The sequence below is a fragment of the Arxiozyma heterogenica genome (genome assembly GCF_036370985.1).
Source record: "Arxiozyma heterogenica strain weizmannii chromosome Unknown scaffold_18, whole genome shotgun sequence".
In the NCBI taxonomy this organism is placed as follows: Eukaryota; Fungi; Ascomycota; class Saccharomycetes; order Saccharomycetales; family Saccharomycetaceae; genus Arxiozyma; species Arxiozyma heterogenica.
In genome coordinates this window covers 715525-741407 of record NW_027042671.1, presented here as the reverse complement: position 1 = coordinate 741407, position 25883 = coordinate 715525, and the positions used below count along the sequence as shown (strand labels likewise).

The 25883-nt window shown below is 30.1% G+C and overlaps 11 protein-coding genes across 11 annotated transcripts; 7 read left to right on the top strand and 4 right to left on the bottom strand.

The window, feature by feature from the left end:
• Positions 1 to 183: 183 nt before the first annotated feature.
• On the bottom strand, positions 184 to 2631 carry MCM5 (MCM DNA helicase complex subunit MCM5; the record flags this gene model as incomplete). The annotated part of the gene is made up of 1 exon (XM_064858737.1): positions 184 to 2631. The coding sequence occupies one exon, from the start codon at positions 2629 to 2631 to the stop codon at positions 184 to 186; it is 2448 nt and encodes an 815-aa protein (XP_064714560.1).
• A 2868-nt stretch (positions 2632 to 5499) lies between these two features.
• PIG1 (protein phosphatase regulator PIG1) lies at positions 5500 to 7272 on the top strand (the record flags this gene model as incomplete). The annotated part of the gene is made up of 1 exon (XM_064858736.1): positions 5500 to 7272. The coding sequence occupies one exon, from the start codon at positions 5500 to 5502 to the stop codon at positions 7270 to 7272; it is 1773 nt and encodes a 590-aa protein (XP_064714559.1).
• Positions 7273 to 8374: 1102 nt separating this feature from the next.
• RED1 (Red1p) lies at positions 8375 to 10105 on the top strand (the record flags this gene model as incomplete). Its single annotated transcript, XM_064858735.1, has 1 exon — positions 8375 to 10105. One exon carries the CDS (start codon positions 8375 to 8377, stop codon positions 10103 to 10105), a length of 1731 nt encoding a protein of 576 aa, XP_064714558.1.
• A 326-nt stretch (positions 10106 to 10431) lies between these two features.
• Positions 10432 to 10635, top strand: RPS28B (40S ribosomal protein eS28 RPS28B; the record flags this gene model as incomplete). The annotated part of the gene is made up of 1 exon (XM_064858734.1): positions 10432 to 10635. The coding sequence occupies one exon, from the start codon at positions 10432 to 10434 to the stop codon at positions 10633 to 10635; it is 204 nt and encodes a 67-aa protein (XP_064714557.1).
• A 461-nt stretch (positions 10636 to 11096) lies between these two features.
• NEJ1 (Nej1p) lies at positions 11097 to 12119 on the bottom strand (the record flags this gene model as incomplete). Its single annotated transcript, XM_064858733.1, has 1 exon — positions 11097 to 12119. The coding sequence occupies one exon, from the start codon at positions 12117 to 12119 to the stop codon at positions 11097 to 11099; it is 1023 nt and encodes a 340-aa protein (XP_064714556.1).
• A 330-nt stretch (positions 12120 to 12449) lies between these two features.
• On the top strand, positions 12450 to 13667 carry PFA4 (palmitoyltransferase PFA4; the record flags this gene model as incomplete). The annotated part of the gene is made up of 1 exon (XM_064858732.1): positions 12450 to 13667. The coding sequence occupies one exon, from the start codon at positions 12450 to 12452 to the stop codon at positions 13665 to 13667; it is 1218 nt and encodes a 405-aa protein (XP_064714555.1).
• Positions 13668 to 13974: 307 nt separating this feature from the next.
• On the bottom strand, positions 13975 to 18261 carry SIN3 (transcriptional regulator SIN3; the record flags this gene model as incomplete). Its single annotated transcript, XM_064858731.1, has 1 exon — positions 13975 to 18261. One exon carries the CDS (start codon positions 18259 to 18261, stop codon positions 13975 to 13977), a length of 4287 nt encoding a protein of 1428 aa, XP_064714554.1.
• A 1395-nt stretch (positions 18262 to 19656) lies between these two features.
• On the top strand, positions 19657 to 20022 carry RPB11 (DNA-directed RNA polymerase II core subunit RPB11; the record flags this gene model as incomplete). Its single annotated transcript, XM_064858730.1, has 1 exon — positions 19657 to 20022. The coding sequence occupies one exon, from the start codon at positions 19657 to 19659 to the stop codon at positions 20020 to 20022; it is 366 nt and encodes a 121-aa protein (XP_064714553.1).
• A 67-nt stretch (positions 20023 to 20089) lies between these two features.
• PWA37_002127 (serine/threonine-protein kinase) lies at positions 20090 to 22306 on the bottom strand (the record flags this gene model as incomplete). Its single annotated transcript, XM_064858729.1, has 1 exon — positions 20090 to 22306. One exon carries the CDS (start codon positions 22304 to 22306, stop codon positions 20090 to 20092), a length of 2217 nt encoding a protein of 738 aa, XP_064714552.1.
• Positions 22307 to 22844: 538 nt separating this feature from the next.
• On the top strand, positions 22845 to 24533 carry ALG6 (dolichyl-P-Glc:Man(9)GlcNAc(2)-PP-dolichol alpha-1,3-glucosyltransferase; the record flags this gene model as incomplete). The annotated part of the gene is made up of 1 exon (XM_064858728.1): positions 22845 to 24533. One exon carries the CDS (start codon positions 22845 to 22847, stop codon positions 24531 to 24533), a length of 1689 nt encoding a protein of 562 aa, XP_064714551.1.
• A 402-nt stretch (positions 24534 to 24935) lies between these two features.
• UTP23 (rRNA-binding ribosome biosynthesis protein UTP23) lies at positions 24936 to 25796 on the top strand (the record flags this gene model as incomplete). The annotated part of the gene is made up of 1 exon (XM_064858727.1): positions 24936 to 25796. One exon carries the CDS (start codon positions 24936 to 24938, stop codon positions 25794 to 25796), a length of 861 nt encoding a protein of 286 aa, XP_064714550.1.
• Between the last annotated feature and the right edge of the window lie 87 nt (positions 25797 to 25883).

Sequence of the window (25883 nt, the reverse complement as noted above, 5' to 3'; positions counted from 1 at the left end):
AAAACTAATTTGTGTTAAAATATATTATTACAAGGTTTCTTTCTAATAATAATAATAATAATAAAATAAATACAGGTTTACAACTTTCTATAAAATTACAAAAAATGTAGTTAACATCAATATAAATTTATCTATTTACACAATCCTGCTATATATGGATAATGACAAACAAATACACAACACTTAAACACCACTTCTATAAATATTCTGACCTTGATGCCTTAATTGAATGGTATCGTGTTTTTCTAAAATATATAGAGTTTTATCCAAAGCCATTTGTGTGCATTTACCCGTGTCAACGAACTCTCTCTTCAATGTTTGGTAAGAAGTGGACCAACCGATAGGTAATCTTCTCTTCAATTCCTGTTCCACCAAACGTATACTTGCCATTAAGTTCTTACCACCTGGGCCATTTTGGCCATTGGCTCTATTACCAGCAGAATTAGCCAATGCTGTACTAGCGTCTTGAGATGCAGCATCCATAGTAGATGCTTGGAATAATCTTATTGCTTCATCAACGTGTTTCTCATGTGCTACTGGAGATAATTCCAATTTAGCTAGTGCTTCAGTGATACGAATAATAGCTTCTAATTGACGTACCGTGATAGGAATCGTAGATCTTTCACTAGTTTCAAGTTCATTTCTTAATACTTGCTTCCTAATAGTAACAAATTGAGATGACAGTTTAGTAGCTGCTTGTGGCGATAATCTTGGTGCACATTTCATTTTGCAATATTGAATATATCTTTTCAATTTTTCCATTGGAATCTCTTGACCATTATTTTCTTGATACTGTTGATCTTGCGAAATTTTCCCGGTGTGAATATTAATAACATGATTTGCAATTGAAATATCTCTTTCCTCATTATGATCGTCTTTAACAATAAAAATCATATCGAATCTAGATAAAATTGTCGTCTGGAAGTCAATATTTTCACCAGGTGATTTAGATTCATCATATCTACCATATATTGGGTTAGCAGCAGCCAATACACTTGTTCTAGAATTTAGGACTGTAGTGATACCTGCTTTAGCTATAGATATAGTTTGTTGTTCCATAGCTTCATGGATGGCTACTCTATCTTCATCTCTCATCTTATCAAATTCGTCAATACAGACAACACCACCATCTGCAAGAACCATGGCACCACCTTCCAAGAAAAAATCACGCGTCATTGGATCTCTCTGAACACTTGCTGTCAAACCCGCTGCAGATGAACCTTTACCCGATGTATAAACTGCAATAGGGGCAACTTTTTCTACAAATTTTAATAATTGTGATTTAGCAGTACCTGGATCCCCTAATAACAAAACATTTATATCACCTCTTAGTCTCATTCCATCTGGTAAGATTTTCTTAGAACCTCCCATAAGCAAACATAAAATTGCCTTTTTAATGTCCTCATTACCATAGATTGAAGGTGCAATAGATTTTGCCAACAAAGAATAAATATTCTTTTGACGGGATAACTTCAGATATTCTTCTTCCTCTTCCTCAGTGAATAATGTATTAAATGATGATATAGAATTAGAGTTCATATGAAGATTTAAGTTCGTGTCTACTATTGGTTGAATACCCAATACTTTAATATAAGGTGTTCTAATAGCGACAGCATTTCCACCTCCATTATTACCAGAAGCACTGTTTGAACCAAACTTTTTGGAGTTGTATATGGAATAGATACCAATACAAGTGACACGTGTACCAGGTACAACCATATTAGTTAAATATCTATCACAAGACATAGTGACATTTCTTGGCATTTCACCGATTGGTACAGATTCAGGGATTTCTTGTAATTTTAAGAACTGTTGGTCGATAAATTGAGACGATTCATGGATAATCATATATGGATCAGGACCACAATTTGTGTTATTGGTAGTGTTATTATCGTTTGTTATAGTTGTAGAGTTTGGGTTATTCAAATTTTGTTTATTTGACAGACACGAGTGCGGCAATACAAAATTATTATTACTCATACCGCTGCTTGTATTATTTATATTTAAAGAAGTTGTATGTCTACAATTTTTACACATCAATTGTAAATACGTTGCCTTTGAAGATAGAACTGATGTGGAAATTATTATACCCGATATCCTGATAATTTTAGAGACATATGAAGAATTTAAATCTCTTAAGCTAATTTGGTTCGAGTTTGAATTAAGTATTAATTGGAAATTTGGAATTAAATTTGGATCAATATCGATACTAGAAGATGACGTGGTTAAATTATTGGTATTTGATTCCTCCATATCGGTGTTGTTAATATTCATACCCATGTTATTATTATTATTATCACTGTTATTACTATTTCTATTTAAAATAATCATTCTTTTAGCTACTTGAGTGATAGAAATCTCAAATAAAGGTATAGTATCCGACGGATCATCCAATAATTTATTGTATAAATCCTCATTATAAGAGATTAAATGCTCTAAGTTCAAAGTTAAAGCGAATCTTTTAATTAAAATGGAATTTCTTAGTTGATCTCTATAAATAAATTGAGAATTAAATCTAAAATCCAATAGGAAATTTGTAAAGGCTTTAATTATCTGTGTATTATCATCATCGTTTGGAGTTTGACCTTGTAAAACTGGTGCACTATATATTTCTGGACTATCAAAAGACATAATGTATACAGTTTATCAGAAAAAAAAATAAGATAAAAGTAATATCAACCAGTACGGAATTATATGTGTGTACGTGCTTATATGAGATAACTTTAATTTTGTTGAATTTATAGGGGATAATGAGTGAACACAAACTGAAGATTAGAGAATTAAATATAATATAAGTTTCTGTTAAATGATGCAATATTCTTACAAACTAATTCGATGATCTTTAATTTTTTCTTTTTATCTTTTTACTATGTCTGGACATCTTGAATTCACAGAAAAATAAGAAAAAAAAAAAAAAAAAAAGAAAATAAAAAAAGAAAAACTTTAACTCATTTCCAACGATATAAACAAATGTGACATATCATTGACTACGAAATAAGAGTAAATGATTTCATTTCTATTAATTATTTTTAATTATTCAGTAATAGTAACGATATTTTCTTTCCTCTGGTGTTTGTTGTCTTTGATTCTCCATAGGACTTACTATTTTGTTATTTCTTTGTAATCCAACTGCTCTATTGGTTACACACAAAATATTTTAACGGCGATAGTAATTATATATGAGTAAGCGAAAAGGATAACCAATTAATGGTCGGTATTGAAGCATGAACAAAATATGCCTACTTACAGTTACGGCTTGGTATGCACAATTTGTTTTTGTTGAATACTGTAATAGATAAAATATAAAATCATCCAAGTAGCATACTTCAACAATATCAAGGACCTTTATTTGTTGTTGATTTTCTTACCATTTCTTTTCTTTGTGCCTTTCTTTATTCATTTCTTACTACCCAAACCATTTGTTAAAAATAGTTGTTAATTATGTCATTCTTGCATGTTATATAAAGTGCCTATGTATGTACAAAAGAAATTAGGAAGACCTACAAAAAAAAACAGAGAAAAAGGAAAAGGCAAGAAAGATTCGGACAATATAATATTCTAATGGAGGTAAATAATAATATAATGGCAGAATCCCTTTAATGTTCTGAACAGTCCATTTATAGAGCTCTGGAATCAAAAGCTAGGAATTCCCCTTTATGAATAATCATACTTTCTATGATATTAATACTAATGATTTGCGAAAAAGTAACTAAAAACGACTCAATACCGGAAGATAGAAAGCCAAAACTAAGATAATAAAAGTAAATCAATACTGTTGTTAAATCTAGTAGAATGATATCTATAGAGAAGCTTGTGAATTTTTATTGCTTTCATATTTTCTGACAACAGTAATACCTAGGGTCTCTAACAAAAAAAAAAAGAATGTATGTGCACAAAAACAATTTACTTCTCTATTATCCCTAAATAAGAAATTGGTGCTAGTTTTGTGGTACATGCGTTAGAAATAAAAAAAAAAACTTTTGATACTTTTAGTTTATTTCTTTGTACCATGGAACTATTCTGTTTTTTTCTTTTTATTTTCTATGTGAAGCTAGCTCTTTCAGTGCGAAATAGTTTCGGAATAGTTTCCTACTAATTTTATTTTTTTTTGCAACAACAGCAACAATAAGAAAAGAAACAAGTAAACAAATAAAAGAGAGTTTTTAAGGGGAAAAGAAGAAAGAAAAATATAAACAAACAAACAAACAAATCAAAAAAAAAAAAAAATTTTTTTGCCATCTTTACAAAATATGTAAATACAAATAATAAGAATAGGTGAATGTGGCCCCAAAGAAAATGGTATCGAGTTATCATGTTCTATGATGGTGAAAGTCTTTCTTGCTTAATAAAATTCTAAAAAATCTATGATAACAAGATTCGGCGGAAATAAGCCACAATAGAAAATCATTAATGCTGGCTATTAAAAAATCTGAAATTCAGATATTGTTCTCTTATTATCCTCCACGTTGAAGCACAATAATATAACACAATAGTATTCGTGGGGGTTGCAGTTAAGAAAACAAAAAAATAGGAGTTCTGTTTTCCTAATCCAGTAATAGAACCTATTATTATCAATCAGATACACGAATACAATATGTATTCAATAAAATAAAAAAAGATATATTTGGTTGTTTTGTTGAATTAACAACTATTGTTTTAGTTTTTTTTTATTTTTTGTTTTTGTCAAACCGGAAATCTTTGTGACATTATCATTATTTTTAATAAAAGTCACGGATGAAGGAGAACGTATTATATCTTATGCATCTATATTTTATTTATTTATCTCGTTCCCTCTCTCTATATATATTTTAAACTTATGTACATTTTCAGAAACAGACTGTATGTATTTTCTCGCGTTATTTTCCTCACATTTTTTTTTATTTACTTGTTTACGGGGTCAATGTATAAATGTATTGTGTCTTATATTCACCTCTATTTATGCTATTGTTTATATTAACAACTTTTCTTCATATATCTAAATTCTTTTGTCTTTCTCTTTGTAGTTCTTCTTTTGTTGATATAGGTGCTCTTAGTTATTTCTTTTTACTTGTTCTATTGATCTCAACTTCATCCTGTCATTTATTTATTATTAAAGGAAAAAGAAAAACACAAAGGAAAGAATAATAGAATATATAAGCAAACACACATACATACATATATATACAAACATATATATATATCTATGTTTGTGCTTTCTCAATATTACATATCTTAACGTTTTAAAACTCTTTCCTCCCACACTCATCTTTGGCCATCGTCTGCCTTTTTTCATTTCTTTACATAGTATAATATCTTTTCTAAATAATCATATTTCTTCTGCCTAAATAGATTTTTCTCTCACGTATCCTTCTACAAAAGAAACTGCTAAAAGAAATAATAAAAGTAATCATAAAAGTAACGTCCTAACAAATACATTACAATTACTTTATTAATTTCAACAAATAGATAAATAGATAGATAGATAAATAAATAAATAGATAGGTTTATAGATAAATTGTTATGAAAAAATTGAAATCATCACTAAAATTATCACGTCATGACTCTTTATCTCCTTCCATAACATCCTCAACTTCATCAATTTCATCTGCATCTTCAACCTCGTTTTCTTCCAATCCAAGTTCTTCAAATACGTATAAGTTCGTTAGATTCGCTCCCCAGTTAACTACTATTAAAAGTTTTCATATTAACGATGAACCAATCAGTATATCTAATGAAACTTCTCCTGTACTTTATCCAATCGATAATATCTCACCATTTACTAGTGCCACTGAAACAACACCAGCTAATAAAATGAGCAAACAGAATCTATGGGATTTTAATTTTGATGACATTGAAGATGATTTTGATTTAGATTATTTTGATAATTATCATCTAACATATACTAATGCTCCAACGGGTGTCATTCCTGCGATTTCTGCTGCTAATACTGTTACAGATGCTAACACTCTCTTAACCTTCAATAATATAATTGAATCTCCAACTTTTAATATGACCAATTTCTACAACAACGATATTCAAGCATGCATTATAAGTTCAAATTTTGATAATAAAAATAATGACTATTACCACTTAGACCCATATGATAATATTAAAGTAATTAATATATCTTTAGTAAAAGATAATGTTATACGTGGTACAATTAAAGTACGTAACTTACAATATGAAAAATTTATTCAATGTAAATTTACATTTGATAATTGGAAACAAATTCATTATATAAAGGCAGATTATTCGTATTCTCCAACAAATCATGAAGATATTTTCATCTTTGATATTGATTTAAACGCTTGGAAGTTTTTCTTGGAGTATCATAAATTAATCGATAACGTCATGATAAATAATCAAAATAATTTGAACTTAGAATTTGTTTGCATGTATAATGTTAATGACTCAGTTTATTATGATAACAATAATTATCAAAACTTTATACTGAATTTGAATGTTTCGCCAAAGTTAAACAATTCTATGGCCACCATTTATAACAATAGTAACAACACTGATAAGAATAATAACAATATTAATACCGATAAAATTATTACTACTGCGGCAGCTACTACTAATAATAGCACTATTCCAAAAAATAGAGATAAGGTTGTCACCAGAAAATTTTCAAAAGATACTGATTACTATAATGAATCTCCATTAAAACACATGTTCCATACTGATACATATTGGATTCATCCTAAAAACCAAAACAAATTATCCTTCTTTATCGATGATCAAATGCAAGAAACCGATTATGATACATTAATGAACAAATATAACAATAGCAATAATAGTAGTGGCAATGACAATTCCTCAGTCATTACCATTAATAATACCATTAATGATAATAGTATGCCGTCACTTTCGTCTTCATATTCTGATTTATCATCATGGGATACAGATGATAGTGAAAAGGAATATTTTTTTGATTGTTATGATTATGATTATACTTTTTCACCAGCTTTGAACAATACCAATAATATCACCTCAGGTACGTATTCAAGTACTACCAACACTGCTGCGATTACTACTTCTAACACCATACCTACAGATGAGTGCAATAACCCTTATAAATACAATAACTTTTTGGCAAAAACAAATTCAATGGACACTCTATTATGTTTTGACAAAAGATGGGATGATAGAGAAAATTTCTATAACAATGAAAATAGTTATCTGGATAATGAAGATAATGAAACTATCACATCAATAAACGAAATAGGTAATTCAAATACAAATATAGCTACATTTGATATAACATATGATTATTGTAATGTCCAATTATGAAATTAAATGAGAATCCTTGCATAATATTCATTTTATTTCAATTTTTTTTTTGACTGAATTATACTAACTTAAAGAATACTAAAAATTAGATTCATAATATCTCCATCCTCATAAGTTACTTCTTTTTTTTTTCTCTGTTTTCTCTTTCTTTTTTTATTTTTTCTTATTTCATCTTTTATCCTACCTCTTTGAGATATTTATCTACAAATTCACGATGTAAGTTAAACATGGTCAGATTCAAAAAAAAAAAAAGATATTAAATAAAATAAAAAATAATTCAATCAAAAAATTACAAACACATAATCACAGGTTTATAACCAAATATACTCGAAAGTTATGTGTGATTCCAAGCCTACAATACAAGTTATTGTTTTTACGTTATTTCATTTCATTTTTTCTTCTTCTCTTCTTTTGTGTCTTATTTATTATCTTTACTTTACTTTGCTGGCCAAAGTATATTATATTGAACATCCCTATATATTACTGATATCTCTATGTAATGATAGTAATAGTAAATATGTGTATTTAATAAATAATAGACGGGGAGTTTCTATTGGGCAAAAGGACCTGATACTTGAATATGCACGCATACAGAAGTGTACGATAACATATGTTTGGTCAATCTTAGCAAATAACTTTATTTACCCAAACCGTCTAAGAATCAACTGAATTTCAACGACTGCAACATCCTTACATCTTTGTTATCTGGGCTGCTTCTTCTTCTTTTGGAAGTTGAAAAGAACAAAAAAGAAAAGAGAAGAAAAACAAGGGTTTTCTACACCCATACACCTTACATCTGTTGTATATTTGTATTGTATGTAGAAAGACACAATATCTGGGCGGCTAATATAGATTTATAATAGTAGTTATATAAGTATAAGTTTATATATTTGTGTATTTAAAGCACTCCAAAGATGTGATTATCTTTAACCTTCTAGAGTAACGTCTTTAAAAAAGCTGAAGAATAAACACCTTTTAACTTTCATCCATCCTTTTATTACAAACAACAACAACAACAACGACAATAATAATAATAATAATAATAATAATAATAATAATAATAATAATAATAATAATAATAATAATAATAATAATAATTGAAATGGAACAAAGAATTGAACAGTTGATTGAAATATGTATTCAGAGTGATGGTGATCTAAAAATATATGAAACCTTGTACGAATGTTTAGTACAGAATAATGGACCATACTATATCAAATCTTTGCAATTGTTAAATGATCTAATCAAATCTAGTAATCTGAATTCAAAAATATTCAATTATATCCTAAAATATTTTCATTTCGATAAATTGGTTGTTGATATTGAATTGGACAGTTTAATTTTAATCCAATGGTTACAAAATATTTCAATCAAAAATTGGAAGCTTTTAATTATCGTGTGCAACTTATCAAGGGATTATCCACAACTGGTATCAAAACAATTTTTGGAACTTTTAAACCATTTTCCCTTTAACTTGAACCATTTTCCAAGTTATCTAATGCTTAAGATAATTCAAAAAAATTATTTTACAGATCATAGTTTTGACTTTAGCTCTTTAATGGTTCATAAAATAGATCAAATCATAATAAATAATAAAGAACGTTATATGGGCCCCATTTATGTACAGGTTATCCATAACTCTTTATATCTTTATATAGATTCAATTGGAATATTATTAGAAATAGATAATTTTCAATACTATCAAAATGATACAGAGAAACATAATAAAGAGATTATTTTAAAAATTAATAACTTTTGGTTTCTTTTTGATAAAAATGACTATGTCCATAATGATACCACTTCTGCTACTACTATTTCCTCTTCAATCACTAATACCCATATTCTTTCATCCCACGAAAATTTAAAAACTATAACTCTTCTTTCCCCCTTTGCAGAAAATAATAAGTATAGAGTAAGCACTTCAAAAACAATATTAAAATTGAATGGTAATTTGACACCATCACAGGATTCTATACTGATAACAAAGTGCAATGAAATATCACCGCCTAATAATACAAAAAAGAGTTTCAAGAAATATTATATAGATAACAAGATTGAAAATACAGAAAAGAAAGCAAATAATAAAGTAAATAACTACAAAGAGTCAAAGATAGTAAAATCAAGAGTTGAAAAACTTCCAAACAATTTAAAATATAATAAAAAGAACAAAGATAAAAAAAGTCTTAACGTCAGCTGTAAGAATTCCAAATCTTTAAAGCAAGGACATTTGGATAACTATAAACCTGTTGTTACTATTGAATCTTCTCAGTTAGATGTTCAAAAGGATTTAATACAGCCTCAATCAGATAAAACAACTGTAAAAGAAGAAAAAACTAGCACTTTACAAAAAACTAATGTGATTAATGATGATTCCACAACTATATTAGCTAATGTTACCACCACCACAGGCACTACTAATAGTACACCCACTAATCCATCAAAAAAGAGCAAATTAAATAATGTAGAGAATACAAATAACGAAGATATCATTCATATCGACAATCCTGCGATATCCAAAAGCAAAGCAACCATATCATCCACTGTTACTCCGCCAAATGGCTTTACCAACTTGTTGCAACAACAAATCGAGCAGTCTGTAAATATATTCACGAGAGATATTGTTATCAAAGTGAATATGATCAATCAAGAAGTCAAGCAGGCTTTAATTAAACCGTTATTGAGTAAATATACTAAAAAAATCGAAGATCTTCAGGAAGAATTTCAAAGAGACACCGATTCACTAGTCACCAATTTTGAAAATATGGTAACCAAATTACATTGGAATCAAAATGACTTATTTCAATTTTTAGAAAATTCTCGCCGTACGACGTGACCCACGCACAAAAAAATTTTTTTTCCTGTTTCAAATTCAATTTTTTTTTATTTTTTTTGAAAAAAATTTTTTCTCGTATTTTTGTAATCAAAATTTCACTCTCGTTTTCATTTCCATTCAACTTTGCGCAACTCAAGGATACTTTCCATAAACTTTTCACTCACTACTAATTTCTCTTGAACTATCTGTTAGAAAAGTTGCGTTAGTTGACTTCAAGCAAGTTTGAAGAAAGCCCTTTATTCATTAGCCTCTCCTTCTGTGCCTTTCGTTCCTACCTTTCTTAACTTCACATCTACCCCAACATTCCATCCCAGCAAGGCAGCAAAATGGATTCCAAGACCCCAGTTACTTTAGCTAAAGTCATCAAAGTTTTAGGTAGAACCGGTTCTCGTGGTGGTGTTACCCAAGTCCGTGTCGAATTTTTAGAAGACACTTCTAGAACTATTGTCAGAAATGTTAAGGGTCCAGTCAGAGAAAATGACATCTTAGTCTTGATGGAATCCGAACGTGAAGCTAGACGTTTACGTTAAGAAAAGGGGGATAATTGTTGGTATTATATAGGCGATGGTGAAATAAAGAAGAAGGTTAAAAAGAGTGGATTCTTTTTTGACAATGTTTTCATTATTTTACATCTCTATATAATAAAAGTTTTTTTTATTACTTCTTATTTTTATTATCAACATTTATTTTTATTTTAATCCTTTTCTATTATCTTCTTTATGAGGATTTCTTTACTAAAATCAAAATCATTATAAATATTAATCTGTTGTGTTAATATTTATTGATATATATATATGTATATTTATTTCTTAGATATATGTGTATATCTATATATGAATGAATACATATATTTTTTTTATTATTGTCAACATATTCATTTCATTAGAGGTTTTGTGTTTGTAATGGCAATTATGTCATACATACATACATATATTGGATACATTTCATGATAATAGTACAAGATCACTGTTTTTAAGTTTTTATCAAATACTCAGGAATCTTTGGATACTCTAACTTTACCAAAAAGCCTTGTTGTCTTCTTAGACTTCTTTGCTTGGTTTCTTTCAATATTCAATAAATTAGTTTCATTACTACTCGATTCAGTACTAGAAGATTTTTTAACATATAAGTTGGATTCTGAAGAAGATACCTCTAATTTTTTTTTTCCATGTATTTCATTAACATTCTTCCCAAAGCCAAAAGAATCATCTTTTCTATATTTGTTATCTTTAAATTTTAAATATAGATGCATCATATTTTGTATATTATCTTCTACCCATTGTACATTTATATCAGGAGGGAGCTGAATTTCTGCACTTTCATATTTTTGCATGCAACAATAGTTATTGGATCCAGCAGGTGCCCATTTATTTAAAATTTGCGACCCACCTAAACCAATAATAGTATCTTTTAAATATCCAATAATCTCATCTTTCTTTCTTAAAATACAATCTTGAACCTTTAATTGATTAGATAGAAGAGTAGTAGTAATTACAAGTTGTTTCATTAGATTTGAGTGTAAAATTGATAAACAACCAAAAGATAGTGAATTGCACGGTGTTAATGACACACTTAATTTCAAATGTAACTCAGATGATAACAGCAGGATAAAAGATATCACATAATTTGTATTATTTAACAGGTATTCCCTCTGTAGATCAGTTTTTAGAATCTTAGTCCAAATTGAGTCATAAGCTAGGTCCATATAACCTTGTTCTTCGCATTGCTGTTTTATCTGCTCTTTGGATAAAGCATATATTAATGTATCACATTGTTCGTTGCCATTAGCCTTTTCAAGATGTTCATCTACATTAATGTCTATAGGAAGGCCCACAAAACAAAATATTAAAATTGGATCTGTAGCAATGATTTTTAAAAATGTAAGAGGAATCGTACTATTCTCACTGACTTCCATTTTCTGTTCCTTCTTTTCACTTTCTATAAATATGCATTTTGTCCACTCATACTTTATTAGTTCATTACAAATGATCGATTCGATTTTCTGCAAAATCATCCCATATTCAATTATATATTACTTTATAACAATAGATTCAAATGCAGAGCAGTTGCAGTTATGTTGTTGGCTCTTTCGTTGTCATTAGTACCAGTGCTGTTAAATATGCATTTATTTGTTATACCCTAAACTCATTTTCATTTATCAAAAGATTTTGACATCGCTTTTTATCCAGTACAAAAATTACACAAATATAAATACGAGTACAACCTCCCAACAGATGAACCGTTGAAACGTTTAATTAAAAGCACCTATCAATGTACATAAACAGATACATATGAAGCTTTGTTAACAAATTTAGGTATTTTAATCGACAATTGCTACTTTTTCATGGCTCCACAATTGAAATGGCCTTGGCTAGGTGTGGCCATACCGACTGCAATTATTACATTTATTTCATATAATGCACACTATTTTATTCTATCTAATTTTGTCTCTCTACGAGGTCAGTTCATATTCGAGTTTTCAGTAACTATGATATGGTTCTCTTACTTGTCAGCTATTTTTACTAATCCAGGTAGACCCTCATCAATATCAAATAATTCAGAACTAAATAACAACAAGTGTAATATTAAAAATCTAAATAAGATAAAGGATACGAAATTCTGCCATAAGTGCAATAATTTTAAACCAGAAAGAACACATCATTGTAAAACATGTAACCAGTGCGTTCTTATGATGGATCATCATTGTCCCTGGACTTTAAATTGTGTAGGTTACAACAATTTTCCTCATTTCATCAGATTTTTGTTATGGATAATTATATCGACTAGTCAATTGAATTGGTATTTTTTTAAAAGCGTTATTCATGTTTGGAATGAATGGAATAAGGTTAACATTTCGTTTCAAAGAGTGGAGTTCTTTTTCCTTACTATCCTGATTCCATTTAATCTATTTATATGGTTAACTATTTCTATCTTGCTAATCCGTTGTGTCAATAATCAAATATTACATGGAAGGACACAAATTGAAGCTTGGGAAATGGATAGATTGGAAACATTATTTTATCATAAAAAATTAGTCCCTCTATTGATTGAAAGAATATGGGACGTGTATCCATTTGAGAACACTACTGAAAGGCGAGAAGAAGCTAAGTTACTTCTAAAAAAGTCTAATGACAAAAAAGTAAGATTTGAATCAATAATAAATTTCCCTTATGATATTGGTATACGGCAAAATTGGGAGCAATCATTAGGGCCAATATATCTACTATTATGGCCTTTCAACAAACCAAGAGGTGATGGTATGAGGTTCAGTACAAATGATATTTCTCGATATGAAGAAAATCTATCAATTGAAGATTTACTTCTGACTTTACCATGGCCATCTGATGGAGGTAGAAAACTAGTCAATTTAGAAAATACAAGTGTTGAACAAACATTTGAGGATGGAGAATTTGTGGTTCGTAATAGATCATCAGCTGTTGTTGTTCCATCTCAACCTGATACTCAAGAATCTGCAAGCAATATTGTTATAAATAGAAGTAACTGGATAAATCAATGGGGGGAAAAGTTACAAGATTTTGGAGTAGATGTTGATGAAGAGTGAATATGTGTGTATATGTGTAATCTGTTTGTAGTTTAGCCATTTTTTAGGTTTTTTTTTTGTAGATAGTTTCTCTACTATCACTTCATCATCCAACAGTATGAGATTATATATTAATTTTACAGAAATATTTATGTCATTCACTAAATTAATTGAGAAATTCATAATTTAACATCATTACTTATATACATTTATAAAAAAACACAACTATATAAAATAGTATGATATACATAATGTAGACATATATAAATATACAATTTGTCATCTTTAAACTTCAAAATTCTCATTCTGCCCTATCTGTATTGATAAATTAATTATTAGAATCATTTCCTACGGGTATAGAACATGAATTTTGAGAGGTAATAGCAATATTTTCTTTTTCAGTTGAAGATGAAGCAGAAACACTGCTAGAATCAGACTTCTCAGCAATTACTGCAGTAGAAACAGAAGTATTATTGGATATGTTTCCCAAGCCCCGTTTCCAACCAAATTGACTACCTAGAAATTTATCTATAGTATCTATCTTTTTCTTTAAAGACTTTTTAAATGTTTTCTCATTAATTTTAATTGGATATCTGTTGATGCTTTTTCTGGAAAATATATCATAAGAACCTGATTCAATTTCCATAGCATATGTAGCTTTATCAATTTTGATTTTCAATATCGAATGTGATACACCTTCTGGAGAGTATTTACTATTTGCTGGATCATCAACATCTAAAGCTTCATTTTCGAAGTCAAGTATTCTTTCTAGGAAAGGTGCATATAATTTATCTTGATTGATACCTTCTGTTGGATGAGGTAGTGAATAAGATGTAATATAGTACTTCCACTTATCCGTATCACTCGATTGCTTGGTATTGAGTGTTAAATCATCCAATGCAATATACTGAATACATACATGATGTGTATCCTTGTTATATTCAATACGAAACATATTTTCTACATTAGACATGTGAGAACGTGTTTGTAGACGATACAAAATTTGATCCTTTGTGCTGGTAGATAATGAATGACGATCTTTTTCAAATAATAACATGATTTCGGAAGTTTTACTATCAGCCATTAATGAATGTAAATGTTTTACTAATGATTGAGTGACTTTATCAACAGTGTACATCTTGAAAGCTTTATTATTGAATGCTTGACGTAGACTTTCTTCAAACCATTGATGTTCTAATTTATTTTCAATTAATCTCTTACTCATTGATAACACTTCTTGGTAACTATCTTTACCCATAAAGTCGAGTCCCATATCTCTTAACTGAGTAGAAAGTAAATTTAAATCAACAGCAAATTGCACTAGTTTTCTACTGTTAATCTCTTTTGTGACTTTTTCATTCATTTCTTTAATTTCATAAAGACGTGTATAGATTGCTGTCCAATGACGAAGAAAGATATAAATATTTGTATTTGCAAACATATTGAAGATTCTCCTATTGGAAATGGCACCGCAAGAATCAGCAGTATAGATCATATTACCTAACAACCAAGGTCTTCTTGCTTCTTGTTCATTTAAAAGGTCAGCTTCTTCAGCTAACTTTTCAGCGTCACCTTCAGTCGGGCTTTCTGTATCATTTTCTTTGTATGAATTTTTCAATTTTTGATATTTAGCTTTATGGAAAATATCTGATAAACTGAATTCAACATCATCTCTAGTTCTCTTCATCTTAGAATCGTTAGTTTCATTAGATTGTTCAACATCTTTGTAACTTTTACCGTCATCTTGATCATCAACTTTAGATCTTTCCTTAACTGCATCGTTTATAGTTTTCATTGGAATGAAAAAAAACAACGATATAACAGTTCTTAATAAATCTTTTAATCTAAGTTTATCTGGGTTTGAATAGGTTGAACTATGATCAATAAAAATATCAGCCAATCTAATAATGTCATAAAAAATATTAAAATCATTAAATTGATAATCCAGTTGACTCTTTGGTTTAGGAGTTAACCAATGCATTCTTTTATTGTTTTGATCCACTTTGATACTGCTAATTTCAGATACCAATTGTTTGGTGGTCAACAATTTTTTATCGGCTTGTTTAAAAGTTAAACCTAGATGATCTAAGGATTTGAAATAAACTTTTTGCTCCAATTCTCTCCAAACTTTATTCCATTCACGTTGTGCTCTTCTCCATTCTTCATCCTTTTGTTTTAATCTTTTCAAGACCACTGGAACAGTGATGGCTGGATGTTCATGTAACGCATCAATAATTTCGAAGCCTCTTTCTTTATCATAAACTTTACGTATAACTTTTTTGTAAATAGTTAATGAGGTGTGGCCAAGACCAGGTGGTAATTTAAAGTTTTTCTTCTCCTCAGGGGTCATGTTTGCGATTCTATTGGCAATGGTCTCTAACGTTTGGATAGTTCTTAAATTGGATTCAATGTAGTAATCATATTCATGTCTTTCTTCTTCGATCTTAAACAAAGTCTCTTCATATTGGTTCTTTCTATGAGCGATGAACCCAGAATCCTCAGAGGCCCATACTGGATGGCCTACCCATTCATCGTTTAGCACTTGCCAGCACATATCATCCCTACCTGAACATGGCATATATGTGTCAGTCTTAGGTAACTTTTTATAACTTGGACCATATGCTTCACATAGGTCTAAATCCAACTTATGTTTCTCATGAACGATATTTTCAATAATTTTTGGTTTATCTTGATAGCCAACAAAGTTTTTGAACCAATTAAATAGATCTGGTTGACCACCTAGGAAGTTTTCGACTTTATCTACTAGTTCATTAATATTTATTATGTCTTGTGAAAACAAATTTAAAACTTTCAAAAACTCAGTGTAGATTTGTTTATTGCCAATGAATTTTTTAGCCTTTTCAAAGAAGGTTGTTTCTTCCATTAAAGTCAGGTTAGCTTCTATGGGTTCGGTGGGTTCAGGTACTACAGGAACGATACTCGGATCTAAGTCGATCTCCGGCCTTACAGGTAATTGATCTTCCATAATAATCTGTTGTTGCATTTGTAGTTGCTGTTGTAACTGTTGTTGTTGTTGAGTTGCATACCTAACTTGATTATCCATTGGGCCACTTTCATCTCTTAAACTGGAGATCGGTAAGTTATCATTAGTCGTTTGAGTGGTATTAATGTACTGATTGTGTAAAGAAGCAGATGTGTGATCTAAAGATTGGTCATTAGCTACAATTGGGGGCAAGCCAACTACTTGACCAGGTTGTTGCTGCTGTTGTTGTTGGGATTCAGTAGTTTTATACTCATCTTGTAAGGAACCATTAGTACTATTTGAAGGTGGTGAAAAACTTCCAATTGGTGGTAAATTTTGTTGTTGCTGTTGGTGTTGATTTCTTGGGATATTAAAATTTGAAGGACCAGGAGTACCATTTTGTGAAGATCCAGAGGGATAATATGTGGAGGCACCACCATACAAATAGTTACCATTTGGATAAATACCAGCATTCTGTTGCTGCTGTTGTTGTTGTTGGGATACTTGGGGTTGAGATGGTTGATCTGAAACAGTTGAGTCAGGTAAGAATTTTTTAAAATCTTCTAATAGGTCAGGAGCATTTCGGAATAAGAGAGTGACTTGCGAATAGACTTCATCAATTGGTTTTTGTTCTCTTTGATAAGTTTGTAGGATCTCTAAGAAGTTTTTATATACTTCCGGTTGATTAGCAAATCTATTTTTAATTTTGTTGACATAGTTTATGGCTTGACTAAACTCGACATTATTTGGCTTTTTAACGGTTGATGTTGATGAAGTAGGGAGGACAGTGGAAGGAATAGTGGAAGGAACAGTGGAGGAAGTTGGAATCACCGGTGTAGGTAATGGTAATTGGTTGGATTGAACAACATGTTGATTAGAAGAATATTGAGCGATAGGTGGAGGTTGTAAAGTGGAAGTAAAAGTCGAGGTGTTAGTGTTAGTGATAGCTGTGGTGGTGGTGGTGGTGTTGGTGGTAGACGCAGAATCTAAGGGAGTAGTAACCTTAATAGGATCATCTGGGTTATTAGTACAATCAATTCTATACCCCTGAGGTAAAAAAGTGTTAAACCCTTGAATTAAGATGGGATATCCTTTGAATAGATTAGACACTCTTTCTATGACGCCAGGAGTATCGATATTCTGTGATTTGAAGTCTTTCATGATGTCTAAAAATTGGTTATAGATATAGGGTTTAGAATTGAATTGTAATTTAACTTGTTCCAGATATGATAATGCATCTTTTACGTTTAACGATCTATATGAATTAGAATCTGTCTGTGCTTGTGCTTGTGCTTGTAGATTGTTATGATCTTCATTATTTTGAATATGGATAGAAGGTTGAGGATAAGAAGAAGAAGCTGTGGAAGAGGAGGAAGAGGTAGAGGTAGAGTGTGGATACTGTTGATCAGCGGGTAAAGGGTTATCAAAATTAGCTAAAGAAAACCCATTACTAGATTTTCTTTTACGACCCGCGGTGGCCGTAGTGGCTGTAGTGGTAGTAGCAGTGGTATTAGAAGCAGAAGTAGAAGCAGAAATAGAAGTGTTTGATAATGTATGTGATATAGAAGGGATTGAATTATACCTATTTATGTTATTGTTATTATCGTTGTTATTGGTAATATCTTGATTCATGGTACGGAGAGGAATGACGGGATTTATTTAACTAGGATAAGTAATTATGAAACAGTGGAAGAAATTGTAAAGAAAAAAGGAGGAAGGACTTGGATGTTAAATTTAGAAAAATATCCTAGATACATACATATATATGTATGTATGTATATGTATATGTATAGTTGAATGCTTTTGTATGTGTATGTGTTATGTGTTTATGAAAAAGAAGGAAGAGAGGAAGAGAAGGAAAAAAAAAAAAAAGAAAAGTTGAAATAATATAACAGACGATATTACTATTCAGTGTTAGAATTGAATAGTTTTAATTTCATCAGATGCAGAAAGTCTGTACAATGTTCATACAACTGAGTTGTTGTTTTGTGTATTCGACGTTGGAATGCAGTAATAAATGTCAAATTTTCCTTTTGAATCTTTCGATTTCTGATTCTTTCTATTTTCAGAGAACAAACCAACGGAATAAAACAAAAAAGGAAATACAGAAAAATTTTTTTGGAAAAGACAAAAACCGCAGTGGCGGAAATAGAAACCTAAAAGAAACCGCAAAAGCAGGGGGGGGAAAGGAAAAAGAAACAAAAATAAAAATTAACCGCCGAGTCTACGGCAAATAAAAAAAAAAATCAGACGTCAAGGTTCTTTTATATTCACAACAGTTAATACACCTTAAAAGCATATACACAGATAGTAGCAGATAGATAGAGAAAGAGAGAAAAAGAAAAAAGAGAATAACTAAGCAACATAGAGGTCTATTGATTCGAAGATATGTAAAGATTAGTTATTTTTCCTTTTTCCTTTTTCCTTCTTTTTTTTTTCTTTATTGTATTCTTGCTTTGTTACAAAAATGACATTCTCGTGAATGTTGCACTATCTTGTACAGAGTAGCTAATTACATAAACCAATCTCAGACAATTACAGATACTAGTCATATATAGATATACATATGTATATCTATATCTATATTTATATTTATATTTATATAAACATGCACTTTCTCTCTCTCTCTTTATAGTAACTAGAGTGTGATGTATGGATGGATATTTCTCTCTTAAAAAAAAAAGTTTCTTTTTCTCTCGCTCTCTCTCTCTCTCTTTTTTTTTTTTTCTGCCTCTTGGAAAATTAAAGTTTTTAGAAGAGCAAAGAGCAATGGGACTGAAATGTTGGAAAAAAAAAATCATAGTAATGATAATAATAATAATAAAGGTGAAGTATTACGTAAATCCTTCTTTATCTATTTATATGTAAATTGGTGATACGTTTGTATAAGACTCAAGGTGAACTGGAACTGATAAGATAGAACAGAGACATAGTTGGATCTTTTTTTATTTGTTTAGTGATCCTCAATCCTTTTGCTTTTTCTTCTTTTTTTTTATTATTTTATTGTTTTTTTTTTTTGATATAAGTATGAATGCTCCAGATAGATTTGAATTGTTCTTACTCGCAGAAGGTGAATCCAAATTAGAAATCGATCCAGACACCAAGTCTCCAAATGCTATAGTAATAACTTTTAATAAAGAAGACCATACCCTAGGTAATCTAATTAGAGCAGAACTGTTAAATGATAAAAAAGTCTTATTTGCTGCTTATAAAGTAGAGCATCCCTTCTTTGCAAAATTCAAAATGAGAATACAGACTGTAGAAGGTTACGACCCAAGGGACGCTTTGAAGAATGCTTGTAATAATATTATTAATAAATTGGCTGTATTTAAAACTAATTTTGAAACTGAATGGAATTTACAAACTTTAGCTTCTGATGAAAATTTTTCATAATAACAGTATACTTAAAAGAAAAAAGGAAAAAACATACATACATACATATACATATACATGTGTATATTTATTTTATATTATTTATCATTTCTCTTTTTAATACATCTTTAATTATAAACATCTTATCATATAATCTTTTTTTCATGTTCATTAAATTAGAATTTTTATTCTCCTCATTTTTCAGATTGTTCAATAATATATTATAGTACGTATCCGTGATTGTTATTCTATTTTCATAATCTATCATTGTGATAATTTCACCAAAGTTTTGTATCACTATAATAATTCTTTCCTCTTCGAAATTGAATTGATATGTTCCGTTATCACTCAATATATATAGCTTTAAACTTATCTTTTCTTCATTGACTTCTCTTCTATCACCGTATATCGTGTATTTTCTAATGAATGTATCGACATTGTCATTACAATTTATATTCATATCTATATTCATATCCATATTCATATCCATATTTAAATTTAAATCCATATCAAGTTTACAATCTTTAACGTATTGCAATCTCTTATTCAATTCGTTTGGTATCTTTATCGCATCTGTATCAATATCTATTTCTTGTTTAAAACATTTGGATACCCATCCATTTTGCTTATCAGGTATAATGTACCAAAATGTAGATTTCATATCATTTAATAATATACTATGCTCATCATCCAAAAATAAACAACCAACTTGTCCGTTCGTCATCTCATACAAAAATGTTGTATCGTCATCACCATAGGATCTTTCTTCACATTTCTTAATTAAGATCAAAGATCTGGTACCTTCTTCTTTATTCGAATTCTTGTTCTTTTCTTCTCTATTTTCATTCGATTCTGTCTTATAGAGATTATGTAGAGTTACATAGATTTCATCTACTATGATTCTTTTACTGATATCACGCTGTACCTTATTCTCTTTCAAAACAGTTCCAATACTATTGTTGTTGTTGTGGTTGCTGATATTATTATACATTGATATTCTTCTTTTATGTTCCCTTTTAACATTGATTTTTAGATTCTTCAATATATCATCTTTAATGCTCTTCTTGTCTCCACCATCCCTCACATTCTTGTATCCATTCAATAACGAATCAAACCCGTATTTATACAACGCATCTATATATTCTTTTATCTCATTGTCGTTTTGATTGTTTCTTTTCCTGTTCTTTAATTCTCCTCCATTAGGAGCCAACAAGTTGATCTCTTTAATAAATCCATTTTTGAACCACTTATGATCTATCACCTCCAATAAAGTCAGTCTTTTCAATGGGTGTTGTTTTAAAAGCTTGATCAGCAAATTCTTACATTCCTTGGTTATGTTTGGTCCATCACTTGGTATCCTTAATATATTAGAAGTAATCCGTGAATACAGATCCATCCTTGATAGCCTGTGTAATTCTTCTTTATCGGAGATAAACAGATTACGATTATACAACATTGTAAATAGAATTACACCAATTGCCCATATGTCTATGGGGAAAGATATTAATGGGATAGTCTTCCCAGATATATTCACGCCTTTATATTTACAGACTAGCTCAGGTGCTAAATAATATGGTGTCCCCAATATTTCACTTTGATCATCAAAATAATTTTTGCTTTGGTCGTTTATAAAAGAATGACCAAAATCACATATTTTAATTATATCATATTCATGCTTGCTATTGGCAATCGATCTTCTAACGCGATCAACTAATAGATTTCCTAGTTTCAAATCACCATGGACAATATTATTTCTGTGTAACCAAAATACTCCACCACATATCTGTAGTATTATATTCTTGGTCTCTATCTCGTCTAAATTACCACGGTATTGAAGTATAGATTGTAATGTTCCATTATTGGCGTATTCCAGTACCATATATATATCATCATGTTTAAGGTCCTTATTATTGTTCTCGTTGTTGTTTTTATTATCAGTAGTACAGGTTTGGAAATATTCAATTAATTGAACAATATTCACTTGCTTTTGTCTACAGATCAATTTATATAACTCTAATTCGTCAATAATCTTTCTTCTTAACATCTTGCTACCTTTAGTAAGTAATTGTTTCCCAGCAAATATCTTAGTTTCATTTTCATTAAACAATTTATATACTATTGAATGAGATCCTCTACTCAATTGACCATTTCTATAATAGTATCTACCGTTTGTATATGGGACTTTTAAAATTGTGAATTTATTAGCCCTTTTGTTTCCATTTTGATCTGTATGGAAGTCACAATTTTCAACATTAATTAATTCAATATCATTTTCAATATCTTCTTCATAGGATCTTTTCACCATGATGACTTAGTTATTTCATTTATATATATGTGTATGTATGTATCTTATATTTCTTTGTTCAGAACTGTATTCCACTGCCTTGTGCAACTGCTATAAATGATTCTATCAATCTTCTATCCTTACGTCCACCGATTTTTTATTTATCCCTTTTCTTTTCTGTCATTTATCTGTATCTGAAGGAGTAGATATAATATGCCAACATTGGATATTGCTACTACTACTTTTTTTTCTTCTTCTTTTGTCGGTTAGAGCCATCTTGCTTACTTCCCTGTGGCTTCCTATCTTTTTACAAATGCACAAAGGAGAATACAGAAAAAAAAAAAAAAAAAAAAAAGCAAAGGAACGTTTAAACTATCCAAAACATTTCAGTAGAAAGTTAGTTATAAAGACAAAGAAAATAATGGTATTTTCAGTGGTAGTAATAATGTAGAATTAACGGTAATATGATTCAGGAGTTAATTAGTTGCAAAATTTGTCCTTGCAGCAATTAAATATATCTGGGAATTGAAACACTATTATATAAATATAGAAATTCCAAATGGGGAGGAATAAGGATATCACAACTGAAAAGAAATCAAAAAGTTTGCACAAGGATGAATTTGAAATTTTAGACGAACAAGATGAATCTAAGCATCCTTTTTATGCATCTCCATTATTTGATTTCCTTTACCCATTTCGTTCTCCTGGTAGTCAATGGATGACACAATACATTATCGTTTTATTTGTTCTCATCATCTCCACTGCGATTGGGTTGGGTCCATATTCAGGATTTAATACACCTCCAATGTTTGGTGACTTTGAAGCACAGAGACATTGGTTAGAGATTACACAACATTTGCCAATTTCAAAGTGGTATTGGTTTGATCTACAATATTGGGGGTTAGATTATCCACCATTAACGGCGTATCACTCCTATTTGTTAGGTAAGATTGGTTCCTTTTTCTGGCCTAAGTGGTTTACACTAGATGAGTCTCGTGGAATGGAAGACGAAGGCATTAAAAGTTATATGCGTTTTACGGTGTTGCTGAGTGAATTGATCTGTTATATTCCTGCCGTTCTTTATTTCACTAAGTGGGTGGGTAAGCGTAGAAACCAATCGCCTTTAAGTCAAAGCTTGGCTGCAGCTGCTATTTTGTTCCAGCCTTCTTTAATGCTAATTGATCATGGTCATTTTCAATATAATTGTGTGATGTTGGGTTTCACTGTTTTGGCAATTAATAATCTATTGGACGAATTTTATTCATTGGCTGCGGTATGTTTCGTCTGTTCTATATGTTTTAAGCAGATGTCCTTGTATTATTCTCCAATAATCTTTGCCATCCTATTAAGTAAATCTTTGTTTCATCCTAAGTGGTTAAATATTCCAAGATTATTTGCTATCTCCATTTCTACTCTGGCAACATTTGCAGTTATATATATGCCTCTATACATGTTTGGCGGTGATTCAGGTTTACAAAACGTTCTACAGTCTATTCATAGAATATTTCCATTTGAAAGAGGTATTTTTGAGGATAAAGTAGCTAATTTTTGGTGTGTCACCAATGTGATAGTTAAATATAGATCACTTTTCACCCAAGAACAATTAAAATTATATTCATTGGTAGCCACGGTTGTTGGCTTTTTACCCTCCTTTATTATTATTCTATTACACACAAAGAAGCATTTGATACCATACGCATTGATTACTTGTTCGATGTCATTTTATCTATTCAGTTTTCAAGTTCATGAAAAGACTATTTTAGTCCCCTTGTTACCTATCACTTTGATGTTTGTTTCATCAGACTGGAATGTTTTATCTATGATTTTTTGGATCAATAACGTTGCGTTATTCACATTGATGCCAATACTCAAAAAAGATGGTCTTATCTTACAATACGCCGTAATTTTTATTATGTATAATTGGTTATTTGGTAATTTCAGTTTTGTTACACCAAAGTTTCTACCAAAAAGTGTCACACCAGGTCCATCAATGAGTAATATTTCTTCCCATTATCGTCATAGAAGTTTATTGCCAGATAATCTTGTATGGAAATTCATTATTGTAGTGTCCTACATATGCATGGTGGCTATTCACATTGCCGATTATATGTTTCAACCTCCTTCAAGATACCCAGATCTATGGGTTCTATTAAACTGTGCTCTTGGATTTGGTTGTTTTGTATTGTTTTGGTTTTGGAGTTACTATAAATTATTCACTCTAAGAAATAAGACTATACGAGATGTATAAGTTTGTTTTACATATAATGTTTGTTTATGTACATAACTTAATTATACTTAAAGAGAAGAAAAAAGTAAATAGTATGGATCAACATGGATTACAGTATGGTGCTTACTTCTTGCTATTTGCTAAGACTGTTCTTCCACTGCAACTGTTATGTTTTATAAGTAAGCTTTGTTATTTTTTGTTTAGTTTGTCTTATTTTCTTAATATAAAAAAAATTTAAAATTTTTCTTGAACTGATGAGATGAGGTTATTACAAAAATAATATGATGAATAAAATGGTTTAATACAAAGAAAGATATAGAATATTAGCAGTTTCGTCCGATTATACGTTAAATTTTATGTTTCTTTATTAGTTTCAGGTTCTCTAACTAAAATATTTATAGCTAACGGCAAAATAAGAGCGAGATGCGTCAAAAGAGAGCTAAATCTTATAGAAAACAGTTATTAGTATACACACATACTTTCAAATTTAGGCAGCCATATCAAGTATTAGTAGATGACCAAATCGTGTTAAATGCAACTACGTCAAAATTTAACTTGGTAAAAAGTTTAAGTCAAACTTTACAGGCAGAAGTGAAACCAATGATTACACAATGTTGTATACAGGCATTATACGCTACTGAAAATCAAAATGCCATTAATCTAGCTAAAAGTTATGAAAGGCGTCGTTGTAACCATCCTCCAAATGATGCAAAGGCACCAGCCATCTGCATTGAAAGTGTAGTTAATGTTGATGGTGAAAATAAACATAGATATGTGGTGGCCACACAAGATATTAAATTGAGGCGTAAATTAAGAAGAGTTCCTGGTGTTCCATTGTTACATATAAATAGATCGGTTATGGTTATGGAACCATTAAGTGATGCTAGTGCAAGAATTAGTAGGAAGATGGAACAAGAGAAACTTTTTAAAGGCTTGAACGATCCTAAGTATGCCGGTCTAAAAAAGAATGATGAAGCTGATATAGAAGATTTAAAGAATCAAGAAGTAAGGAAAAGGAAATCGGGACCTAAAGAACCCAATCCATTAAGTGTAAAAAAGAAGAAGAAACAAACCGATACAGAATCTGGAAATAAGAATAAGGAAGATATTAATAAGGCTATCTCAATAGAGGAAAGCAATAAGAAGAAGAGAAAGAGAAGACACAAGAAGAAAAATAAAGAAAACCAAATAGAAGACAATAGTAAACAGGAGGCAGAGAATGTAGAGAAGAGTTCAGAAGTTGATGAAACAGAGTCATTGGAACGTCAAGAACATTCAGATTGAATAATAAACAATACTGATATTTTTAAATGCATAATAATTTAATTTCATAAATATATCATAAATAAGTAATTTCAAACTCAACGAAAA